General features: G+C 49.7%; 1 protein-coding gene across 4 annotated transcripts in view; it reads left to right on the forward strand.

The window, feature by feature from the left end:
• The window catches only part of Kirrel3 (kirre like nephrin family adhesion molecule 3), a 542,831-nt gene that overhangs the window by 505,910 nt on the left and 11,516 nt on the right, over positions 1-25,405 (forward strand). For all 4 annotated transcript variants that reach the window (XM_032910358.1, XM_032910361.1, XM_032910359.1 and 1 more), the window contains exons 6-12: positions 2,823-2,973; positions 9,072-9,177; positions 14,591-14,739; positions 15,902-16,029; positions 17,036-17,162; positions 20,636-20,736; positions 23,949-24,147. In XM_032910358.1, coding sequence (XP_032766249.1) covers positions 2,823-2,973; positions 9,072-9,177; positions 14,591-14,739; positions 15,902-16,029; positions 17,036-17,162; positions 20,636-20,736; positions 23,949-24,147 — 961 coding nt within the window. The remainder of the gene's footprint in view (positions 1-2,822; positions 2,974-9,071; positions 9,178-14,590; positions 14,740-15,901; positions 16,030-17,035; positions 17,163-20,635; positions 20,737-23,948; positions 24,148-25,405) is intronic.

The following is a 25,405-nucleotide window of genomic DNA, read 5'->3' on the forward strand; positions in this document are numbered from 1 at the left end:
CCAGAGCCAGGTACACAGCCAGCCTTCTACAAGGGTGGCTCACTACTGGGGCACTGCGTTTTCTCATTTCCCTTTTTGTTTAATGAACACATCTTCCTTTTTCTCTAATTAGGTGGAACAAACAACTTGAACCAGAATTTTTATTTCCCAGAAAAACACCCGCCTGGACACAGTAAATATGTCATTAATCATCATTCCGAGGCGCAGGGACACGCTGGGCTGGCCAGGGAGGAGGAAAAGCAGTCAGAGAGCCTAATTAGAGTGAGGCCTCCCTTCTCCCCTCCCAGCCCCATCCTCAGAGCTGCACTCCCACCACTGAGTCCAGAGCCCTCAGTTGGAGGGGTTCTTGGCTGAGTCGAACTTATGTAAATGCCCCTTGTTAGCACCTCAGAAAAGAAAAGGATACAGAACAATACTCACCCTATCCCCTCCTCTCCCCTCCCCTTCTCCCCCCATTCTACCCGGAGGTCTTATTTTCATCCAGGAAATCGTTCTTATTATCGCTTAGCTATTTATAGAGGTGGTGAGGTCTGCTGAGCAGCCCCAAGCCAATGTGGTAATAGGGTGCCCGCTGCAGCTCCCTGCACGCACTGCCTTTGGTTGGGGGCTAAATTATACTCCCTCCAGCCCTATTCTGAGACCTCCAGTTGGGCCCCTTGCCCAGAGGCTGACCTACAGACTGTGGGCTACTCAGACTGGCCACTTGGACTGCTGGAACAAGCCACATCTCTCTCACCAGCCCCTCTGCACCGAATTTGGACCAAAATCCCTCCTGACAGGTAGAAAATACAAGAAGGCTTCAAGCCATAGAGCCTAAATCTGGCCAGTTTTACAGTTACAGGAGAAAGTGCAGGGCTGGGCCTCTGCTCCATCTTGCTCTAGACTGGTATAAACTGGCTTGACCTACAGTAAGAACCATTTTTCCAGAGGATCATAGACTACTCCTTCCAGAGGCTGCATGCTTTGCCCCAAATTAAAAAGGGCTATGCTGAGCTGAGGGCCTAGAAGACAAGTTCTGGCAGCCTATGAGCTGTCAGCTAACTCAGTAACTAGCTTTTGTGAGACTTGGTAACAATGTAGCCACCGGTAAGGCCCAGGACAGGTGCCCATCAAAGATTCTGTCCTTAGAGGAACCTACTCTTAAGCTCTGCCCACCAAACTCACTTGAGCTCAGCATTGGCTTTCAAAATGCTTCTTCCTTGCAACAATTCTGAGAATGAGCTACAACACTGTTGTTATTTTATGAGAACTTTTCAGTAAATAGAATCAATCATCTATTCCCCGGCTCCAGTCCAGCTAAAACAAGACGGCATCCAGCACCACACCCCTTCCCTATAGAATGTCAAGTTCCTTCCCAGAGGGGAGGCTTTTGAGTCTGAACAGACTCCAGTTGCATCTTCAGCAGCCCCTTTGCCCACACTCCATCCCCTACATGAGCCTACGTTAGTGGACTCCAAATTGATGGAGAACTGTCTGCAAAGAGAGACAGAAGAGTGCCGGGGTGGCAGCCGTAGTGGAAGAACTAGTTACAGGATAGCACTGGAATCCAGGAAGGAAAAGCAAGGACTCACGGCTTGTGTTCACCTCGTGGTGCAGCCAGAGCACAGTGCTCAGCACCACAACTTGGTATTTAAGCATGGATGGAGAAGCTGGGTGGTGATGGTGCACACCTTTAATCCCAGCACTTGGGAAGCAGAGACAGATGGATCTCTGTGAGTTCGAGGCCGGCTTGGTCTAGAGAGCAGTTTCTAGAGCTACACAGCAAAACCTTGTCTCAACACACACACAGACACACACACACACACACACACACACACGCATACACACACACACACACAAAGTGGGTTGGGGGAAGAAGAACATTTTGGGGTTGTAGAAACAAGTCTGAAGCCACCAAGCTACCAATCCAGCTGTGTGGCTTCAATGGCTTCAGTGTTTCTTCTAGCTCCTGGCAGGTCCCAGTGTTCCCATCTCTGTGAGCATGACTGTCTAGGCTCCCTAAGCCTCTCTTGTGTTGTCTCCTTTTCAGGAAAGGATATTTTCTAAACCCAGAACGGTCTCATCTGCGAATGAACCTACTCTAAGACTGGGTTAGACACGAATGCGGTGGGGAAGGGGCAACCTTTTGCAGAAATGCTACTTTTACCACTATCTTGAGCATGAGTCTGGGAAAGTCTTACTGTCTTGATGAGCCTCGCTGGGTCAGAACGAAAAGCATTGGCATTCGCCCATGCTATGGTGTGGTGGGAGTTTTAATGAGATCAAGAGGTGCAATGACTCGGGACGTCGCAAAGGCTTACTAGGCAAACAATCAAAGGTGGGTACACACAGGCGACTAACAACCCTAGCTGTGCCTGCCCTTAACTCAGTGCTCCTAAAGGCGTCACCCTTCCACACTCATTCCTTCTGTCTGCTGCAACCCCTCCCCTTGCTTGGCTACAGATCGGGAGAGTCACCAGCACCAGGGGCAGGACCGATGCTGGTTACGTTTTAAAGAAGACCTACCCAAGATCTGACTTCTATTGAGCTAATACTGGTTTCCGCTGAGCTTTTGGCTCGCAAGCCCAAGCCGTTTTCACATCCCACGGCAATCTCTCTAGTTCCTTTTCCCTTCCACCATCCAGTATCCAGCATCCAGCCAGGCAAGGACTAAAAGGGAACTGTCCAGTTCTGCATGGAGACTGGAGCCCAGGTCCTCTGAGCCAACCCTCCCAATGCTCACCATCCCCGGCTCTCTCTTCTCTGAGCTGTGGTCTCATAGCTCAGGCTCTCTCAGCTCAGTAACACATGACCCTCTCTTCCTTTACCACCTCTCCCTCCAGACCCTGCTTCGAGATGGCAAACGTGAGAGCATCGTCAGCACACTCTTCATCTCCCCAGGAGACGTAGAAAATGGGCAGAGCATTGTGTGCCGGGCCACCAATAAAGCCATCCCCGGAGGAAAGGAGACCTCAGTCACCATAGACATCCAGCGTGAGTACCAACTGTCCCTCTCTGGCCTGGCCAGGGACACGGCTGGAACCAGCCCACATGGGTGCATGTGTATGTGTATATGCAGACTCGCATAACCTGTGCCTGTGCACAGAGGCCAGAAGAGGTTGTTGGATGTCCTCCTCTTTCAACTTTGCCTCTTCTTTCGAGACAACCTCTCTCCCTGCACCTGAGTCCCATGTTTTCTCTGCTAGGCTAAAAACCATTAAGCTCAACTGTAAATGTAACTTATTGGTCTGGGTGATTGTTGTCTCTGAGGTTTACTGCCCTCTCTTCTCGTGAGAGTTAGGTCTATCTTATTCTGTCAAATCTTTCTCTGATTCGTCACTTTGTCTGCCACTCATTTAGACATTCCATTCAAACAGGGGTGCTTCCTTCTACAAACTAGCTTTACCTTCATTGTTTGGGATTAAAGGTGTATATTAAGGGCGTATCTGTATTCCAGCCAGAGAGACTAAAGGTGTGTGCTAAAGGTTGAGCCGCACCACAACTAGAAACAGGGATTTTTGGGTAAATAACACAATCTCAGGGTTAACAGTGTGATCAAATATCCTGCAAAACCCAACAGTTCTCCAGTCTGTGTGCTCCTTGAAGCTGGAGCTAGAGTTGCACACGGGATGCTAGTCTGTTAAGTGGGTGCTAGGATTCAAACTCTCATCCTCATGTTTATGCAGCAAATGCTTTTAACTACTGAGCTATCTCTCCAGTTCCGTAACGCAGATGGATTTAAAAACACTTTCTAACAGCCCTGGCTCATTTAGGGCTTCTGGGTTCTGTATTCTACATAGCTCTCCAGGGCTAAAGGGTCCACAGGAACTGTGTCTTAGGATTCTCAGAGCCTGTTTGGACGGCCAGAGGACAGAAGCTTCCTCTCAGCCAATCTTAACTGACACCCTATAAAATGCAGAGGGAAGAAGAGATGATTGTTAAATATTGGGTGAGGTCCAAACACTCTGGCAAAACAACAGCTCTCCTCTCCTCTCCTCTCATTCTATTGCCATTTTCTATTAACAAAGCCCTGCCCACGACAAGCTTGTTCCTTCTCTTCCTCACTCAGTGAGAATGAGAGCCGCAGAGCCCTTACCAAGCCTAGGGCTGGGGAGACAAAAGGGACAGGAGAGCCAGATCATGGTGTCACACCCTTTAATCCCACAGCACTTGGGAGACAGAGGCAGGAGAACCTCTGTGAGTCTGAGGCCAGCCTGGTATACAAAGTGAGTTCTAGGACAGCCATGTCTACAGAAAGAAACCCTGTCTCAAAAACAAAATAAAAAAGATGCTGGAGAAGAGTACCTGAGGCAATGCTCCTTCTTCATCTCAGCCGGGGTCCCACCCTGGGTCTCAGCGCCACCCAGCAAGCGGGTGAGCAACTGTGCCTAAGACAAAACCCAGCTTTGGAAAGTGGGTAAGATGCTACCTCAGAATGTGATTCAACATTCAGAATGCATGCATTGCCGTGAACTGGGTGGCTCTGGACTTGTCACTTCACCCTGATAATTCGAATCCCTGGTTTGATTTGCTGATGCTATCCAAGATCTCTTCCTGTTCTAGGAGCAATCAAAGCTGAGAGCTCTCTCTCTCTCTCTCTCTCTCTCTCTCTCTCTCTCTCTCTCTCTCTCTCTCTCTCTCTCTCTCTGACATAAGTCAAATCTGGGGGAAATGAATGAGGGTGGGAGACAGTAAATGTCTAAGTCCCTCGCTTCCTGGCTGTCATTTGCGACACAGTGGCACTCCTGTCTTCCTGCCTCTCAGCCCCACTTGGGCAGGAGGCTATGACAGCTACAGAGTCCCACATAAACATAGTTGGTTCCCCGAGACGGAAGCCAGCACCTTGACAGAGAAAGATGGAGGAGAAACAGCCTCTCTGCCCCAGAGTGCTTTCCATTATCCCAAGAGAAGTGAGGGACAAGAAGGCCGTCATGACAGCATGCCACATACACTCAAATACATACTCCCTCCTGCTGCACTCCACTGGTTGACTGGCTACGTGGTTAACAGGGCTACACCTGAAAGGACATGATTATGAGGCCAGCATGAGGCTTAGACCCAGGCCTCCGGTTTCCCAGCTGCGATCCTTCCAGGGTAGTACCAAATAGTGGTTGTGGTCCAACATTCTCTCTAGTTTGAATTCTGGCTTTGCCAGTTACTGATTGGCCTCATTAGTGAATTGGTTTGGTCCTTAGTTTCCTCTTCAATCCATGAAGAGGATCATGTGTACCTCTAAAGGTCACGGTTAAGATTAAATGACACCATTCATGTCAACTCCTAGCACCATGCGGGACATATTTTTATTAATGTTGTGGTTGAAATCCACTGGGGCAGGTGTGTGGTGACCCTCCCCAGATGTCACCACAGCTGTATCCATTGACCCAACACTGCATCTCCCCTAGCTGGGAGGCATTTATGTTTATCTAACACACAAGGTCCAACCCTTCTCCTTGCCCCCCCTCCTCCTCCTCCTCCTCCTCCTCCTCCTCCTCCTCCTCCTCCTCCTCCTCCTCCTCCTCTTCCTCCTCCTCCTCTCTTCTCAAGTTCACTTGCTCATTCAGTAAGCATCCAACCGTTTGTGGGGACACCACAGGCTGGATCAGAGCCGCCTTTGCAAACCTGCTCATGTTCTCAGTGAACCACGAAGTCTCCAAACTCAGCAAAAGCGCATTTGTTGTTTGTTTCTCTTGGTCTTTATATGTTACCCAACGGAAGACAAAGCCCCCAGATTGAGTAATGGGAGAGAAAGCGCAACGCCGCCCCCCCACCAAAGCCTCACCACATCTGGACTCTGTGTCCAGCTGCTGAGTTTCAAATGGATGTGCTATAAAATCACTGAGTCATGAAGTTTCTCTCTGCACCCTCCACACTTCCCCTGAAAATGCACATGTGCACACACACACACACACACACACACACACACACACACACACACACACAGGTTGCTGATGGAAACACTAACAGACTCTCAGCTGTAACATCTGTTCAATGTGATCTCAGTTCCACCCTCCTGCAAGTTATGCATCCAACATCTCAAGTGGGATTAAAATCATGTTTAATAGTTGGGTATGACATAAACTATTTATACCTCTGGAACTTGGCAGACTCCTAGAAACTCATATCCTGAGGAGAGGAGTGGAAACAGAGATGTGGCATCCCTGAGCCTGGGGATAGAGATGCAAATGAGACTGACTGCAGTGGACCCCTCTGGGTCTATCCTCCTTGGGCTCTAGGGACCAAGGGTGTAAGGACATCCAGCAAATGCTTCCCAAGGAGTCACCTCCTAGAGAACACCAGGAAAAGGGTGAGCCTTTGGAAATCTCTCTCCGGGCTCCATAATGGGACTTTTGAACCCACACCATCCTGTCGAGCAAGGATTGGACTGAGATCGTCTCTCACCCACCGAGTCTGGATTTTACAATGAGAGGCTAGCAAACCACAGGGGTCCCGATGGCAGTTAGCAAACTCCTTTACCGCAAGGGATGCTCTGCTTGGCCAGCCTGCCCTGCACAGGACAGTGACAGTCCTCACTCAGCCTTTCCTCAGAAGCTGTAGTGAGCCACTGGGAGGATTCTACAGGACTTGCAGGGGGAGCTTCTGTGAGTCTGGGAAGTGGGAAGAGAGTTTCTCCTGGTGATCCCTTGCCACAGATACCTTAGTAAGCCTTTGACTCTTGCTTTGAGAGTAGAAATTGGTGTGGATGGAATACCTACCTGTATCACTCAGTTTGCTGTGATTGTAGCAGAAATCTGAGACAGAAAAACAAACAAAAAATGTTTATTTCAGTCCACAATTTGAGATGATCCAGTTCATGATTGGGCGGCCCCATTTTGTTGGCTGTGGTAAGAGGGCACCTCACGGGAGTGTGTGCTCGAGAGAAAGCACCTCCTTGAGGGCCAGGGATCAAGGAATAAAGAGACTGGGGTCTCACGCACCCCACAAGACCTCTGCTAGACTTCCCACTGCTCCCACCCCTCTCAAAGTTTCCAATTGCACCTCAATAGCATGTCTCCGAGGACCAAGTCATCAACCCATGACCCTGGGGGTGGGAGGAGGCTTGAGTTCCACAGTATAGCACTACAATGTTCCCTGTGACCCCAAATAAGAAGAAGCACAGACTGACTGCTCCTGTACCAGATGAACCACCTGCCTGCAGTCACCCTTCTGGAAGTAGGTGACAATGTAGGGAGAAGAGACACAAGCACAGGTGGCCACCTGCTACTCAGAAGTGGGGTTCTTTGCCAGCATCTGCAGAGAGCATCTCAGCTCAGCCCCCGTGCCCACACCCAGCACCCAACCTGAGCAGCAGCTCACAGTCAGAATCTGGGACACAGAGTCTCCAACCCCCAAACTCAGTCCACAACTTAGGTATGACTCTCAGGGCCCTCCTACAGTCTTGAACCTGGAGCCCAGAACACGAGGAGAAAGTCACTCCCTGGGGTGCCCCACGCATATATCCTCCACAGCCTCTGAGAAGCCGGCATCTCACTGCATTTTCTGAGACTGGACTGAATCCACAGAAAATCCTTGTGAACTTCTGGTACCTGGCCACTCATTGGCAGGCACTAGCTCAGGAGTTGAAGTCCCAGGTGCTACTGAGGCCATGAGAACTTAGCGCCCTCTAACTCAGCCTGGAACTGCACTCTAGCCCTGCTTCCAGGCCCTGTTGAGGAACTCAGCCTCCCTTCTCCAGCACCCTGGGTGCCAGGATGCCTGGAAGGGCTGGGCCCAGGCTTGGGAGCTACAGGGAATACAATGTCAGCATGAGCCAACCTCTGGGGAAAGCGTGGAGCTGACTGCCAGAGAAGGGAGAAGTCACCAGACCAACAGGCTGTTCCCTGGGCCTAGGTCTGCTTCTCTGCATCTCTGCAGATCTTCAGTTCTGCTAGCCCCATCCTTCCGTTCTCCCTGCCTTTCTGTCTCTGTCCCTCCCTGTCTCTTTGTCTCTCTGTCTCTGTCGTCTCTCTGTTTATCACCCTCTATCTCTGTCTCTCCCTCTGTCTCTCTGTCTTCCATCTCTGCCCCTACCCACCCATTCTCCTGTGAATTTTTTTGTTTTTGTTTTTGTTTTTGTTTTTTTTGTTTCATGTATTCTTTCTCTCCGATGCCCTATCATTTTCTATGTGTTAGGTCTCCGTGGCTCTCCTGCGTTCTCTACAGTATCTTGGTCTGGGTTTGTCTATGCACAGCCTCATCTCACTTTTTATTTTCCTCCCTACTCCCATCCTAGGTCTCTCCTTTTCTTACCCTTCTTCAAGCCTCGGTGGATATCTCTCTCTCTCTCTCTCTCTCTCTCTCTCTCTCTCTCTCTCTCTCTCTCTCCTCCCCCCTCTCCCTCTCTCCCTCCCTCATCTGTCATTCCTGTGGTTGCACACCCATTCTCTATGTTGTATGATTTGCCTCCCCCAGTTTCCCATGCCCACCACCAAACCACGTGGGTCCCTCTGTGGCCTTCCCATCTCCCACTTTCCGTCTCTTCCGCCTCAGACCATTTAGCACTTCACAACATGGCTTCCTATCATGTCAGACGAGAAAACAAGCTGCCCAGCTCAGGATGGTGAGGGCCCACTGACACCAGTCAGGACTCAGCAGAGATGAAAGGATAAAAATGCCGCCTTCGAGTTACCAGAGGCCCCACAACCTTTACATGGACAGAATACACAGACATTTCACAGACAGAAAGCTTGTTCTGTGGGTTGAGAGGCCCTTCCCACCACTCTCCTCAAGTGGAGTGGAAGTCGAAGCTAAGCTGTATGTATCTGGGGCCTGGGAAGTCAGTGCACCAGAGATGGATGTTCAGTTCAGTTCAGACCCTGAGTCACAAAGGGACCAGCACCCAACACCCAGCACCCAGCACCCAGCACCCAGCACCCAGCACCCAGCACCCAGCACCCAGCACCCAGCACCCATCACCCAGGGCTATCTGTAGCAGCCATTTCCAGGGAGCAATATGGCCTCCTGCTGAGGCCCCCCTCACTCTCCTGGGACTCCAACGCCATTGTCCCTGGGTGGTAGGATCCCTGGCTTGGCCCTTCCCTGTCTTCCTGCCCTATTCCTTCCCCTGTCTGTATGTGCATCCCTTCTCCCTGCAGATCCACCGCTTGTCAACTTGTCGGTAGAACCACAGCCGGTATTGGAGGACAATATCGTCACGTTCCACTGCTCTGCAAAGGCCAACCCAGCTGTCACCCAGTACAGGTGAGCATCACTGCTGTGAAGACAGCTTGGTCTAAGGCTCCTCCACCCCCACACCTGTCATGGGCCACAGTATTGCTTCACAGCAGGTATCCAGACAGCCTCCTCCCTCCCCCACATGCCAGACCCACCTGCTAGCCAGACAGACCCTCTCTTCCGTTCAAGCTCAAATGCATCCCCTCTGCCAAGGATTCAGGGGCGCCCCTCCTCTTTCAATGACTTGTTTATTCCATATTTCTGAAGTGACAGAACAAGGCTGAGACACATGTTGAAACCACTAGCAGAATGGGTAACTCTGTGTACTTAGCACTGTATAGTTGGCCAGAGCCCAGAGGGCACCTGGAATCCTGCAGAGCCACCGCCTCACCCTGATTCCTCATCCACATCACTGATAAAGGCATCACTGTTCTTCCCATGCCCGTCTCCGCCTTCTGACCGAGTTTCTCAGAGGCAAGGACTGCAATTTAGTCACTTATGGCTCTCAGCACGCATCGTGCCGCTTGGCGCACACTCGGCATTCCTTACATGCACCTGACTGATCAAACAAACCTTCAGAGCTGCTCCTCTGGGCCCCTTCCTGCCTGCATGTCACCACGCGGCATTCCGGGAACTAAGTGATCTCAAAGGTTGATGCTTTGTAGAGCGGCCCACAACTCTGACTTCCCACCAACCCAGGCTTGATGGTAGAGCCCAGGACATCGCTTCCACCATGGATACGAGCTATTAAGCTGCAGTTTCTGCAAGTGGCAAGAATTCTAATGGTCCCAGTCAAGGAAGGCAATGACTAGGGATGTGGAGGAGAGAGAGGGAAGACGCGAGGCACGAAGCTAAGCGGTCCCAGCAGGTGGGAGAAAGGGCAATGGGCCACAGAGAAAGCCATGGTAGACTCAGGGTGGACATAGTGAACGGCTCTGGCTCCCTGCCGTGTGGATAATAGAGTAGCAGTGGGACCTGAAGTCAGGAAGGCTTACAGCCCCTCTATCCATCCCTTCTGAGTTAACCCTTGCCTCACTGGAAGCAAGAAGATCAGATGGCCTCTGACATCCACCAGTAATCCTATGTCTAGTCAGGTTCAGAGACTGATTTCCCTGAATCTGACACTATCCAGAAGTGCAAGAAGATGTAGAAAATGCCAACAACGGTGCTTTTCTCTAGGCTTCTCACTGTCCCTGACATCCTGTGCTTCTCTCCTGTCTGCTCCCAGCTCTCAGCTCAGGGTCCCTAGACAGGTGTCCTCTTCCCAGGAGACACTTCAAATGCCAGCTCCTTTCCCATCCTTAAGCATCCCCCACCAGACAGGCAGACAGCCTGTCCATTGACCATCACTGCAATCCCCAAAATCCCTAGGGAGCCTAAGAGACTGGGACACTCAACTCCCCATTTCCATGTCACCGCCAGGCTCCCTGTTAGCCAGGGACCCGGTGATCCGTTGAGCAGGAAGCATGGCAGCATGCCCCAGATAGTCAGCAGCCTTCACCCAAAGGCCTGAAGTCCCCCACCTGCCTCCTGACCTCAGCAGGGTACCCCACTGCTGGGTTCGACTCGGACCCAGGACAGCAAGAAAAAAGAGAGAGTATGAGCATACACAAGGGTGTCATTTTGAACTGTGCGTGATCAAACATGAATAGCTAGCAAATCTAGGTGCAGAAAAGATGGCAGCTAGTTGAAATTAAAGCTTTTCTTTCTCCTGGATATTTGTACTTCTTCAAGCTAACAGTGAAGACAAAGAGAACATGCAATTCTCCTAGACTATCGGATTCTGTAGAACTCCTTCCCTTCCCTTCCTACTCTGAGCCCTACATGAGTTCCTGGTAAAAGAAAAGTAACAAGAGTGGTTGGGTTCCCTGCAGGTTGTCAACGTTCTTATTTACTACCAATTCTTAGAGCCTTCTGATTAGCTGAAGTTTCTATGGTTGTGGAAGTACCAGCTTGGATTTGCTTTAGACCTCAAAAGAACTTGGGAGCTCTTCTTCCCTGAGGAAGAGGTGAAAAAGCTGTGCTGGGCTATAAAGGCAAGAAGAGATGTGGCGCTCCCGTTCAGCCCCCTTCCCCCCAGCAAGGTCTTGCCAGCAACACCCCAGATTCATTTTCCACATAGCGCTAAGACCCAGGAGAAGAGTGCCGTAAGCAAATCTTTATCATAAGTGCATTGGTTTTCCCCAAGTGACATGGACAAGATTACAGCGATCTTTGTTTCTTCCTTCGTTCATCTTGATTGCTTCCTCCCGGGTCCATCTAAGAGGCTGCAACCTCTGAAATTAGACGTGTATCCTCTCTCAACCCTGGCCTGGGATGGAATCTGACAGCTCACGGAAGCTGCCTCTCCACTGCCTGAAGGAACCCAGGGACCAGGCTCAAACACAACAAGAAGTGCTCTGGGCTTTTTTCTCTGAGGTCTTAGGCAGAGATGGGATTAAAAAAAGAGTACAACTGCCCAGATGAAGCATGCAGGGCTGCTTGACCAACCTACAGCTGCGACATGTTGGGGCTCTTGTTTCTGTGATGTAAATAATTAATCCTCTTACGTTTGTTCAGACCGAATTAGACGTTGATTGGAAAGGCTTAGGCTGAAGCAGTTTGAGCAGAATCTGGGAGAGGTGGTGATGACGAGGTGGCGGGCACCAGGCAGAGGCGGGCGAGCCACAAACTGGCAGGGAATATGTGGGTTAAGTGGGAAGCTGCTCTTTGGATCCTGGACCCTGTGGCCCAAGGCTGAAATGAGCTAAGGCTCATGTGCTTCTTGAAGGGCCTTTAGAGAGCTCTTTAATGTGTGAAGGGAGTAAGGGAAGAAAAGAAAGACTGGATAGGTCAAGATATGAACAGAAAGCTCTTAGGGAGCTGGAGGAGGGGAGTCACCTTCCCAAAAGCCCAGGGTTCAGTCCCCTGAAATCCAGTCCTATAGGCAACTCCCTCCTCCTTCCATGACCCTGAATCAGATTGGTCAGAACCTCCACCCTGCCTTCCCTCCTGTGGAATCTCATGCTGAGCTGGTTCAGATCTCTTCTGAGGCAGAAAACTGTCTCCTAATTCTTCCTCTTTGGGTGAAGAGAAAAGCCACCCTGGCCTAGAAGATACAACTACAGATCCTGGAGTTTTGGGTTACAGGCCTGCTGGACCCCAGACGTTCTGACAATCTGATCTTGGGGAGCATAGCCCTCCCTGAGCTCCCCAGTGAGTGCCCCAGGAAGAGAGGGAAGAAGCTCCCAACTTCTCCAGGATTCCCCCCAAAAAAGCAGCCCGCCTGTCTGAACCAGCATCCCTGGGCACAGACGCGGGCCTAGCTCGAGCTCCAAGCTATAAGCATCCAGGCTTACGTGAGCTGCTTCCCACACACCTCTCAGCTATCAGCTCCTCATCAGCCTTGCTGCAGTGTCTCACCACTTATAAGCCCTCCCTTCGACAGGGCAGAAGGAGTAGAGGTTGGACACTGATCCCCAGCTGTGTGTCTGGAAGAGAATTAATCCACCTCAGGCAGGGGCCGTGCCTAACTATTAAGTCTGGTCATTAAATTAAAGTTAGGAATTGAAACGACTCATGAATAACTCATAACGGTTTGTTAGGAAGCTCCTTAAGCTCTCGGGGAGCTATGGTTTGCTCTGTTGTTAAATTATAATTGTTATTATTAATCGTGTTCTTAATAGTTACTCGATATTAATTCAAGATAATAACCACATGGAGCCAGTCTAGGTGTTCCTTGGGATGCGGAGAAGTGGCCGTCTCTCTTGGGGCTAGACAAACCACACTGAGCCAAGAGCTAGGGAGAAGGTGGAGGAGACAGAATCTGTGTGACCGAGAGAGCTCCGGGAGCAGAGAAAGGAAGGGGAGAGAAGTTGCGGTGGCGAGAGGATGGCCAGTGCCTGGGCCAGCTGTGGGCCCCAGAGGCCTCTCTAGCTTTACAAACAGCCCAAGACAGCTGCAGATTCCAAGAAGCCTGGTTAGAAGTTTTATGTTTTCGAAGAGTGAATGTTGTCATTTAAATTTAAGCCAAGAAACTATAAATGCTTTTGCCTTAAGAATCTGTAATCTAAAGGAAGACAAGCACACAAGCAAGTACATGCATATGTGTATGTGTGCACATAGACGTACACACATGCACTTACACTTGCATACATGCATACCCTCACATGCACATACATACACATATGCACATGCTCATACTTTCACATATTTATTCACCTGTATTCATGCACAGATGGGTATGTGCATGCACATACACTTACACACATGCAAACTCCTTATATGAACACACAAGCACATATTCACACTTATAGTCACCTAACTCCCCATGTACACATGTATACAAGTGCACACAGGCAAAAGTCATGGGCACACACGACATTCTCACACTTACAGGTGCACACACATGTACACATATATATACATGTGTACATATCTAAACTTGTACACATATAAACCCTCTCATGTACACATATATACATATATATACATACTTACTCACCTGTACACAAGCAAACCCTGTTAAAGTATATATACACAGGCATATATGCATATACTCATGCTTGCACACCCATGAAAAACCTCATGAGCATATGTGAATATATTATGTGCATTTTCGTACATGCACACACACTCATATGCCCCTTTGTGCACATGGCAGTCACCTGGTGCCTGGTCCGATATCGTAATCACTACTCCAGGGCTAAGATCAAGTGATAGCTACGGTTTTTTAGTCTCCTCCTTTCAATATGGCGCTGATCAGCTCATGAGCGATGTTTCCTACCTACTGATCTACACCCAACCAGGACTAATGCATCTGTGGCCTCAAAGGAACGAGACCAGGGTGGGAGGGCAGAATCAACAGATAGTAAAATCAAGTATCTACCCTGGGAGGAAGACTGAGAGATTGACAAGAAGAAGAGGGGGAGGGGGATGAGGGACCTGTGGGGAGCAGGAGCTGGGAGAGTTGCTGAGTGAGAGCATAATGTGGAGATTCAAAAACCCCATCCTACATCTTACCTTGTCTGGAAACCGGACTTCTTGAAGCCTATTTTATCGGTGTATTCGGGGGGTGCGCACACACACGCGTGTAACATTCCTGCATATGCAGGGCATGCATCATTAGCCCTCGCCTCTGACATCATACACTCAGCCTCCCTCCTTTGCCTACCTGGCCTGGCTTGGGGCCCAGGATAGAGTTCAGAGCAGTATGGCCAGACTCTCAGGTGACTGGGAGTTGGATTAACAAACAACCTGGCCACCATGGGATGTCCAGCCAGGTAACTCACCTCCCAAATAACCTTCTTGTCAAGTGCCTCTGACTGCCGGGTGACCATGGCTCAAAGGCAATCACCTGCACGACCACCTATGGGTACAAGTTCATCCCACTTTCTTGAGGGATTGGTAGGTTCAGCTTCTGACGAGATACCCCCTCAGTAGACCTCTGCCTTCGTTGCAGGTGGGCCAAACGGGGTCACATCATCAAGGACGCATCCGGGGAGCTGTATAGGACCACCGTGGACTACACGTACTTCTCAGAGCCTGTATCCTGCGAAGTGACCAATGCCTTGGGCAGCACCAACCTCAGCCGCACAGTGGACGTGTACTGTGAGTGTGGGGACTGAGGAAACCCTGGCGGCAGACAGTGGCTGTGTGGCTGAGATTGTAGCTAGATTCATCACACAAAGCACAGTGTCCATGTTGCGTTTACAGCAGCTCCTAGTACCACTCCTGTTTAGATCCTTGACTCATCCCTACGAGGCGCCATCTCCTAGTACAGTGACTAATTACGGAGGACTGGGAGGGATGACCAGCAGAGGGAAAGGGCCAGCATGACTGTCCTAGTGCCCGAAGATCCCAATCACTTCCCAAGGGCCCTACCCTCCTAATACATCCACAATGGGGGCTTCAACATATAAATCTGAGGGGGACACACACATAGAGTCCATACGTCTATCTTATTCTCAAAATGAGGGAGATGGAAAGCACTTTCACAAACTTGACTTTGCCTGACCCTTAGGTCCCATGAAGATTCAGTAACTCATTGTCTTACCTGTTACATCTTGAAACTACTCTCCATCTCCCAGTTCTAGACAACTAGTTCTTCTCAAGAAGCACTCCTGCCTGCACAGCTCTCCACATAACCCAGATATTATATGCAACAGACCTGGTCTACAGGCCAGGGTGTTGGACTAGGGCAGACAAGGACTGCGTAGGGGTGCCAGAGGTGGGGCCAAGAGCTAGTCTACTTCTAGAAAGCTAAGAAGGGGTCTGAGGTGTCTTGGATAGAAGACACCCTGTAAATATCTAGAACAGTGGACCAGGTCATTTCAAGTCATGGTCCCAATGCCCAAGATTTCTGGAGCAAGAGGTCCCCTCAACTCTCTGAAGCCAGACGAAGCAAGGACTTTTAAAAGAAAGGGATTGAAAGGTAAATCGAGGTATAAATTGGCCTAAAGTGTCTTTGTCCTGTGACTGGTACCACCTACTCTGTAGACCCGAGAAAGGTTGAACCTGGACAAAAGGTATCTCCTTCTTACTTGCAAAGTCCTGCTCCTGTACCTCAGGTCTAGCCTCAACAGAAACCTGAGGGAGTGGGTTGATTGAGGTGTTGATTGGGGTGATTGGGGTTGAAGTGGACGGAGGTGGCTAAGTTCTCAGCTGCCTCCCTTCCTCCAGTTGGGGGTGGATGGAAAGGAGAAGGGAGCAGGAAGGCCCCCAGAGCTCCCCAGCCCTCTTGAGCCCATCTCCTCTTTCCTCCCCATCACAGTTGGCCCTCGAATGACCTCAGAGCCTCAGTCCCTGCTGGTAGATCTGGGCTCAGACGCTGTCTTCAGCTGTGCGTGGATCGGCAACCCATCTCTGACCATCGTGTGGATGAAACGAGGTTCTGGTGTGGTGAGTCCGCAGGCCAGGCTCCAGGGTCCTACGGCAGAAATCGTGGCATAGATAGTGGAGCAGGCAGTAGGGCTTGTGGGGAGCCCATCTCTATAGTAATCCAAGGGATCCGAGAAAGAGGAGCAGGAACTCGAGGTCTCCCTGTACCCAAGTCACTCTGAGCACACTGTACATAAGGCAGTTTGCCCTAGCACTAGAAAGATTTCTAAGCTTTCCCCCCAATAAACTTACTCTTAGTCACTGGGTGATGATGACACAGACCTTTAATGCCAGCAGAGGCAGCTTCGTGAGTTTGAGGCACCCCTGGTCTACAGAATAGAGTTCCATGATAGCCAGGGCTACAAACAGAAATCCCATCCTGAAAAAACAAACCAACAAAAACATTACCTTTAATCTCAGCACTGTTTTGTGGTCAGATAGTCTGTTATGTGCTCACAGCTACAGCACCAGGTCAAGTGGTGTCATTGCTCCCTTTAGATGGATGAGCCTCTGAGATAGTCAGTAAATGACTGATTCCATGCAGGTATTGAGTGCCGGAGCCAGGAATAGCTAGTGTCCAAGACTGGTTAATAGCATCATCTCCAGCTATCTCCCAAGGGTTTGCTAATAATGACTCAGAAAACCTAGATTCAAAGACCCTCCACATTCAGTAGTGGGATAAATTTACCCATGGGGAGCTGGGAGGTCACAAAAGGGTAGCATCCTTCTCTCTGTATGAAGAAGTCATGGGTCCTTGTTAGTAAATCCCACATCCCTGACACCACCACACACTACGCCCACAGGCCTGCATCTGGAAAGAGGTGTGTGTGTGTGTGTGTGTGTGTGTGTGTGTGTGTGTGTGTGTGTGTGTGTGTGCGTGTGTGTAAGCCTTAAGCGCACTATCTGTCTCTTAACTCTCACTTCGCCTGGGTGTTTAGAGAGATGTTGGCGTCTGTGTCAGCAATCTGCCTCAGGCAGAGAAAACCTTCCCTTACTCTTTGTATCTGACCTTCCTCCCTCCTCCTAGGTCCTGAGCAATGAAAAGACCCTAACCCTCAAATCTGTCCGCCAAGAGGATGCCGGGAAGTACGTGTGCCGGGCTGTGGTGCCCCGGGTAGGAGCTGGGGAGAGAGAGGTGACCTTGACTGTCAATGGTAAGGGCCCCACTCAAACACCACAATGGGAGTGGGAAATTCGAAGGAGGGGAGAGTCCCAAGGCATCTTGGTATGAGGTGTTGTCCCCAAAACGGAGGTCACTGAGTCTAGGCATTGTTGCCCCTCACACAGCCTTCTGTCTGTCTGTGGAGGTAAAGGCAAACTGGTAAGTCTGTGGATCCTCTCCTCCTTTTCCACACCTTCCAAAGGATCTCAATAGAGGTAATGAATTTTATCCTGGCCAAGAAAATGAGGTCAAGGGTCACAGGATAACCATATTCCTTTATCTACCTTTTGACCCGAGCCCCATGGCAAGGCCCACAGAGAAATTAAGGGGACACCTCTCACTTCTTGTGATCATCCACTTCCCATTGCATTTGGGCTGCTCAGCCAGAGAGACATATCACTATCCCCAGGGACCGAGCCTACAGGGCCCTCCTGAGGTCACGGGGCATGTCTCGTCATACACAGTGAACATAAACATGGCAGAAAAGTGTGCTCAGAGTGGGAGTTCATTGACGGCTGTTTGTGAAACACTGAGGGGTGGTAGTATCAGATCAGACCTGGGTGCTGGGACGAAGGTTGCTATAAAAAAGCTAGAACCAGCCCAGGCCAGACTCAAGAAGTCTGGGCAGCAAGTCTGCACATGTGGGCTGTGGTCAGAAATCAGGCTTGCCTGTCTGTAAGCTTGAGAAACGCTAAGGCCTGAACCCCACCACCACTGTGCACCACCGAGTGCTGGTGGCTGCCTCAGAGCAAAGTCCTGAGCTTCAGGTCCTGGTGTGAGGAGGCTTCAGGGTCCTGGCCTGAGAGCAGGGTGTGAGGCAAATTCAGGAAATGATCCAAAGTGACTATATCTCAACGCAGAGAGCCACCCACAGACAAACTCTCCATTCTCTCTTTCTTTGTAGAAGAAAACCAAGCCCAGCTTGATGTCTCCTTAGCATCCCCGCGCTGTCCCCATTACTCAACTCCTGCCCTGTAGTTCCTCTCTGGAGAAGGGCGACTGCTGCAGTGAGGTGGCCAATCTCCTCCGTCTACCCAGACTGCAGAACACTCACACATCACCTATCCCAGGGAGAACCCAGACTCCCAAGCTCTCCTGCCTTTCTTGTGTGTCCCCAGGATGCCACCAATAAATTGGCACTGCAGGGCTAAAAATAACAGCATCTGATCGCGCCTCAGTATATCCATGGCAACACAGGCTGCAGCCTTTTCCTGCCGCGCCTGTGTCTGACACTCCGTTCAGCGCGCCAGGACACAGTGAAATCGGCAACCCTCCCCACTGCCTGCTCTGGGGAGGGCGCTGAGGAGCCAAGCTGCCATTGCCTGTTGTCAGCCGTGACCCGCCCTCCCTTCCCAAAGCTAGGGACCTTCAGACACACAGTTGCCTGGAGCTATTAACTAAGCATCCTTGTGTCTAGGGGAAAGGAGGGAGAGGCTGGCATTTTTATCATTGCTTTAAGACATTCAGGCATTTCTTATTGGAAACTTTAAAAGACTTTGGGTGGGGGATCTCTTCCTTTGCTCCTGGGAAATACTACGCATGCTCGCGCGCAAGCGCGCACGTGCATGCACGCACCTGAGAAGGACCCACATTCCAGCCTAGGCTCTGGCATCCAGCCAACATTTATTCTGTCCATTTTTTCCCCTCAGCCTGCATGGCTTTCCTGGGTCGCTGGGCAGAGAACATCAGGAGGGAGGAAACTGTCCCTTGCCTATTTTCCGCTAGTCACAGTGAGACTAGGGCCTGGATGAAATGACCCAAAGGGAAGAACCTGCCAGGCACCACTAGGGATGGGACTGTCTATCCTGCCTGCACTTGGAGAATGGGAGAAGCGGTGGTGAGGCTGCTAGGTGGGGCCCTGGCGCTAGAACACAGCCATCTCAAAGCCCTCCTCCTGTGAGTGACAGCCAGACCCGTGGCCTTGGGAAATGAATTGGCACCACTATAATCTGAGCTGGATCAAAGCGGGTACCAGGAGGAAGGGGGAGATGGCTGCCAATTGCCCATTGGTTCTCCAGGCCTGGTTTCCTTTATCCTAGTTTTTTGTTTTCTTTTCAAGAAGCCCAAAAAATGTATATGTATTTGTTGACAGCTTTTAGAGACCTGTGAAATCTCTTGGGATTCCTAGTTCCTGGGAAATGCAAGGAAAAGACTTTTCTATGGTATCGTCACTTAGCCCAGCTGCAAAGCAAAGCATCACTCGGGTTCCACAGAACGTAGAGCCACTGTGGCTTGGGGCCAGCAGCTTCTTGGAGTGGAGGAACTCTGAGGAGGAAAGGCAGACTCAGCCCACCTCTAAAGCCTTCTGAGGACAAAGCTCTTACCTTGAGGTCTCCCATATCTGTGCACCAGACAGAGTTATTTCCCAGAAGCCATCTCTCCCAATACCTGTTTTTCCCCTTGGCTGAGAACCACTCATAGAAATGCAAATCTGTTTTAATTAAGGTGGTTAATAAACAGCAATTATGTTTGCAGCAATTTTTGTTTTGTTCCCAGCATAATTTTGCCTCTTCTCAGGAATCTCTCGCTCTTAGCTCTCTTTCCTGAGTCTAAATCCCAACCATCACCCCAGGGACTGGGAACATGTGAGAATATTTTCATCCCTACCCTCGTCCTTCAACCAGTCCAGCCCAAGTCAGGTGGAGATAAAGGGCAGCTAACTGGAAGTGTTGGTGAGACAGGCTTCACTCCAGTGATATCCCTTGCACACACACACACACACACACACACACACACACACACTGAACGGGATAACACTGGGTCAGGTTTGGAGCTGTGGTTTCAACTGGCCTGGCTGGTTGTGTATGTGGAGAAAAACAAGACAGTAAGCTAGAGTGTCTCCTCAGACCTGTATAGGATTAGACTATGAGCTCAGCTAGCAGACTTCCCTTTTGCAAGGTAATTCCCACCCTTGGTGACAGAACAGTGCCACTTTCCTTTCCTTCTTGGCCCAACAGATACCCAATTTCTTAGGCAAGTTTGCCCTCTGCTGGACAACTGAGAAATTGCTTGAATTCCAACAAGGGAGCAAGGCTGGACAGCAGTCGTTCTAGCTGCTATCTTCTCTCATATCAGTGCTTGCCTTGACTCCCTTCCCAGGCTCACGGTCTCCTTTGCAAAGCATTCCCCCATCTGCCGATAGAATCGTTCTCTCTCCTCCGAAGCTAGTTAGTACTTTATCTGCACCACTCCTCTGGCATGAGCACTCACCTTTTGTGTTATTTGTGTCTTCTGGGAATTCTGTCTTAGAAGCATTCACTCGTGATCCCAGGAGAGGTTTATGACAGAATGCCTAATTCATCATTCAGGTCTCCTGCCTCACACTCTGCCTTGCATGCACAGGCCTTCTGTAAATGTCTGCTGAATGCTTGGATTGGTGAATGCACTTCCAAACCCATCCAAAGAGGGTGCCGGCTGGGGCTCTGCCCTTCCTGCAACCCCAACGTGATGTCATCTTCCCAACAGGACCCCCCATCATCTCCAGCACACAGACCCAGCATGCCCTCCATGGAGAGAAGGGCCAGATCAAATGCTTCATCCGGAGCACACCACCGCCTGACCGAATTGTGAGTGCTTGGGGTGGGAAGGTGGTGAGGGTACCAGCAGAGGAACTACCCCCGGCCGACGCTTGGGTACCCCAAAAACTGGTGCAAGCCTTGGAGCTTCCCTTCCCTCCTTGGGATGAAATGATTCCTATCTGTGTCTTGAGACCACACCCTGAAGATGAGCTGGGGAGAAGCAGCCCCCTGTCCCAGAGCAGGCAACCTTGGAGTATATATGCCTCCAAGTGCTAGCATTGATTATTCAGACCGAATCTGTACCCTGAGGGCAGAGGGCAAGTGAAAACAGCAGTGGGGACAGACAACTCATTTCTTTTCTTTCCTGGGCTCAAAGCCACTGTCATAAAATTGTAAACTGGGTGTAGTTTACTGCCAGCAATCCCTGTGCCTCCCAGAATTATCCTCTCCTGGCTCTTCTCCTGCTGTCCAGGAGATACTCTGTGCCTCTGGTATGGAGAAACCCCCTCTAAAATGACCATTCTATTATCCTTTCTCCCTCCAACCTCTCAGTCTCCAGGGCAGACCAGGCACAGCCCACCCCACCCCCGACCCTCACCCCGGTTTGGCCTTCATTTGCAACTTGGTGTTTACATTTCTTTTATTAAGAAAGACTTAAATTTTTAAATTTATTATCGTTGTGTGAGTGGGATGTGGAGGTGGACTGAATGCTGTGGTGCATGAGTAGAGATCAGAGGCCAACTCTGTGAGATCAGCTCTCTCCTTCCACATTTATGTAGATTTTGGGGATCCAACTCAGGACACCAGCCTCCCGTGGCAAACACCTAACCCACTAAGCCATCTCTCTAAACACACCAGGTACACACACCCCATCAATCTAAAACTGTAGCTGCTCCAGTATAAGAACAAAGAAAAGGAGAACATTCTGTAGCACTTCTGAGGGCACAGGCTAGTTTACTCTGCCCCTAAGTTGGTGTCTTAGTTACTTTGTATCACTGTAAGAAAACACAGGAAGACAGAGGTCATTTACAAAAGAAAGCATTTAATTAGGCTTACAGTTCATTCGGTTAGATAAGAGAGCAAGGGCACAGTGTCAGGAACTGCTGAGAGCTCACAACTTGATATGAGAGCAGAAAGCAGAGAGGGCGGGGAGCACTAGCCTTTTTGAAACTTCAAAGCCTACCCCCCCAGTGACCCTCCTCATCTAACAAGGCCACACTTTCTAATCCTTCCCAAACAGTTCCACCAATGTAGATCAAGTATTCAAACATGTGCAACTCTGGGAGGTATTCTCATTCAAACCAGGACAGATGGTCTTACTAGAAGACTGCCCTGAGGCCAACTGGAAGACTGTAGTTCAGATGGGCCCTGCTCAAATAAGAGCCTACGTGTGCCAGGGATGCGGCCTGGTAAACTAAGACATTGTTAGAAGATTATTGTTGTTAAATGTTGTCTCGGGCATTTGGTTCATTTGCTATCTGAAAGATTCGCACAACATTGCAAATAATTGCACATGGTAACTATTACCTCTGTCTCCTTATTCACTCTTATTTTTTAACTGTAAATATAGCTTGTGGCCATTGTAAAAGATTCCCTCTCAACCACCCCTGAGCGTTTCTACATTGTCTTTTTCTTTATAGCTATTTATTTCTAAGCTAGTGGTTCTCACTAGGTCCCCTAGACCTGCATCTGGCAGAGTCTGGTGACCTTCGTGGTTGACACAGTGGTGAGGGGTGCTGGCTTTACTGAGTACAACCAAGGATGACACAAACAGCCCCACAGCTAGGAAGGAAGCCAAACCTTCACTTGTGCTGTCTGGCATTGACATGGAGCAAGATTATAGACATGGTTGACGGTAAAATTCATGTAAAGTCACCCCTATAAACAAAGAGAGATGCACACCATTTTGAACATATTCCCATAAGAAGGAAAGTCCCCAAACTAGTTGTGCTGGCCAATACCATGATCTCAACATGGTGGGAGGTGAAAACAGTGGATCAGCAGTTCAAGGTTGTCTTCTGTTGCATTCAGAGTTGAAGAGCAGTCAGTCTGGTAACGACCTTCCTTCAAGAATTTCAAGGCTCAGCACCAGGGGTCACTGGCAAGGAAGCCCAGACAAGTGGCCATGTGGAGGGCTACATTGCTGCCACAAAGGCTCCCTCTGTCTACAAAATGTTCCCAATGCAGAGCTACATAGGGTACCCTTCAGGGAGGGAAATATCCTCTGAGGTGTCCCCAGTCTCAGATATGTATGGATATGCATGTACATGGTCAGTAGGATATGTATACATGCAGTGTGTGTGTGTGTGTGTGTGTGTGTGTGTGTGTCTGTGTGTCTGTGTGTCTGTGTGTGGGGTGCTATATACTGTGATGCATGTGTGCATGTGCTATTTGTGATGCACATGTATAATGGTATGTGTATATGTTATGGTATAAATATGTGCGTCTGCATTGATATGTGTTCTTGTTGTATGTGATATGTTATATGTGATATGGTATGAGTGCACAATGTGTTGTGGTATATTTATTTTTGCATGCTGGTGGAATTCAGTGCCTGATATGCTACTCAGTGTCATGGAATGTGTATGTATATGTATTTCAAGTACATGTGTGTGTAGTATGTGGTTTGTGATATATATACATATAAACATATGTATGTTTGTACTATGTAGTATGTGATATGGTTGATGTGCATATATGGTGTGGCATATGTTTATATGTTATGATTATATTTATGTGATCAGTGGTACATACACGCATGTGCATTGTGATACGATATGGCATATGAATACTTCTGAATGCAAGGTTTGTGTAGTGTGTATGTGTAGTGTTTGTAATATGTGTGCTTACGCATGTATGTGTTGTACATGTGTATTTATTTTCCTAGTTTGTGGTATAGTGTGTAGGTATATTGTGCTTTTGCACATGTTGACATGTGTATGGGTGTTGAGTATTTACATGTGTTTTACAATGTGTGTATGTGGATGTCTTTCAAGTATGGAGTATATGCATGCATACATATCAGTGTGTGCACATGCTAGTCATATGTTTGATATAGTAGTCATGTTCCTGCTTGTGCTGGTTGTTTATATTTATGAGATGTATTTAGGTGTGTAGTGTGTGGCATATGTATGCAAATACATGTTTATGGTGGTGGTGTGTGGCAGTGATTGTGAACATGAGCCTAGTTATGTCAACGTCTTGGAGGGGTGATACCATGGTCCAGGTATGACCTTTCCTAATCCTGCACAACCCGGCAGGCCTGGTCCTGGAAGGAGAATGTGCTGGAGTCGGGGACATCAGGGCGCTACACAGTGGAGACGGTGAACACCGAGGAGGGCGTCATCTCCACGTTAACCATTAGCAACATTGTGCGTGCTGACTTCCAGACCATATACAACTGTACAGCCTGGAACAGCTTCGGCTCTGACACAGAGATCATCCGACTCAAGGAACAAGGTGAGAACTGCCAGGGTGCCCTGGGGACCAGGGAATGCAGGCCAGAGCTAAGGACGCACAGTGCTCTTCCTTTCTGCAATGCAGCCTCACATAGCTACCTTCTGCTGCAAGGGGCGCTGGCCCGACCAAGGGCACAAAGACCACTCTGAGTGATGGCCTCTGGGGCTGTTCAGGAAAGGGTGACCACAGAATGAGCTTGGCTGACGGCAGCGATAAACACCCAATGGTGTCCAGACACCCTGGCTTCCACACATTCTGCCTTCCCCTGAGAGCTCTGAGCTGATGCCCGAGTGTCCTTGCTAGGTTGTCCTTGGACATACACGCTGAGGAACCTGGCCCAAACGTGATAGAACAGCAGAAGTCCCAAGAATGGGCCAATGCTAAAGCTGAGGAGTAGCATTGTTTATCTGAGGGAGTGGGGACTGGGCTCAGACACTTGCAACCCCCAGGAGACACCTGGACCACTGTACCCTAGGAGACTCTGGTCAGTTCTGGAGCACAGAGCAGCTGGATCTTGAGAGAGAGAGGGAGAAAGAGGAAGGAAGCTTACCTCGCTGTAATCCATCACTATGACCCCATATGCACACCGCTGTAGCTCCTGATTAGATGCTAAGAACCGGGTCTCATGTTAGACATAGTACAAGTTCCTTAACTCTCAGTTACACAGTAGACTGAGGCACAGGATCATCTGAGCCCACAGATTCAAGACCAGGCTGGGGAACAGAGCAAACCCTCATCTCAGAACAAACAATTGATCTCCAGTCTCCATTTAAAGTTCCCCAGCTCAGACTACCAAATGGAGAGTGCCAGAAAGATGAGAGCTAGTCCAGAGACTTTCACTCAGCACAGTCCTGGACCGGGCTGCAGATCTTTCCTCAGTCAGCTAGTTCCCAGGCATAGGGTTCAGGGGAGGTGTTCAGCAGGTCTGGGCCTCTGGATTAGACGTTGGAAGCCCAGCAAGTGGTCCCAACCAGACCCCACAAACCTCAATAAATCAAGAGGTGGCCAGTGATTATCACACCTACAGATCAAATGTCTCAGTGTCTCCAAACACCTCTTCCTAATAGGTGCTGCTTTGCATAACGCTTTGCATATAATTTGCATAATACCATCCACACATCATCCAAACCTCCCTGGTCCCCTGTTGCCTATCCTCCCTCTTTGTCTTCCCCTTGGTGCCCCTTACCCCTGCGCCCTCCTTTAGTAGTCCCCCTCCACCCCTCCCCCAGCCCCCAAACCTCCCCTCCAGGTTTGACTT

This window comes from Rattus rattus, chromosome 8 (assembly GCF_011064425.1).
Source record: "Rattus rattus isolate New Zealand chromosome 8, Rrattus_CSIRO_v1, whole genome shotgun sequence".
Lineage (NCBI taxonomy): Eukaryota > Metazoa > Chordata > Mammalia > Rodentia > Muridae > Rattus > Rattus rattus.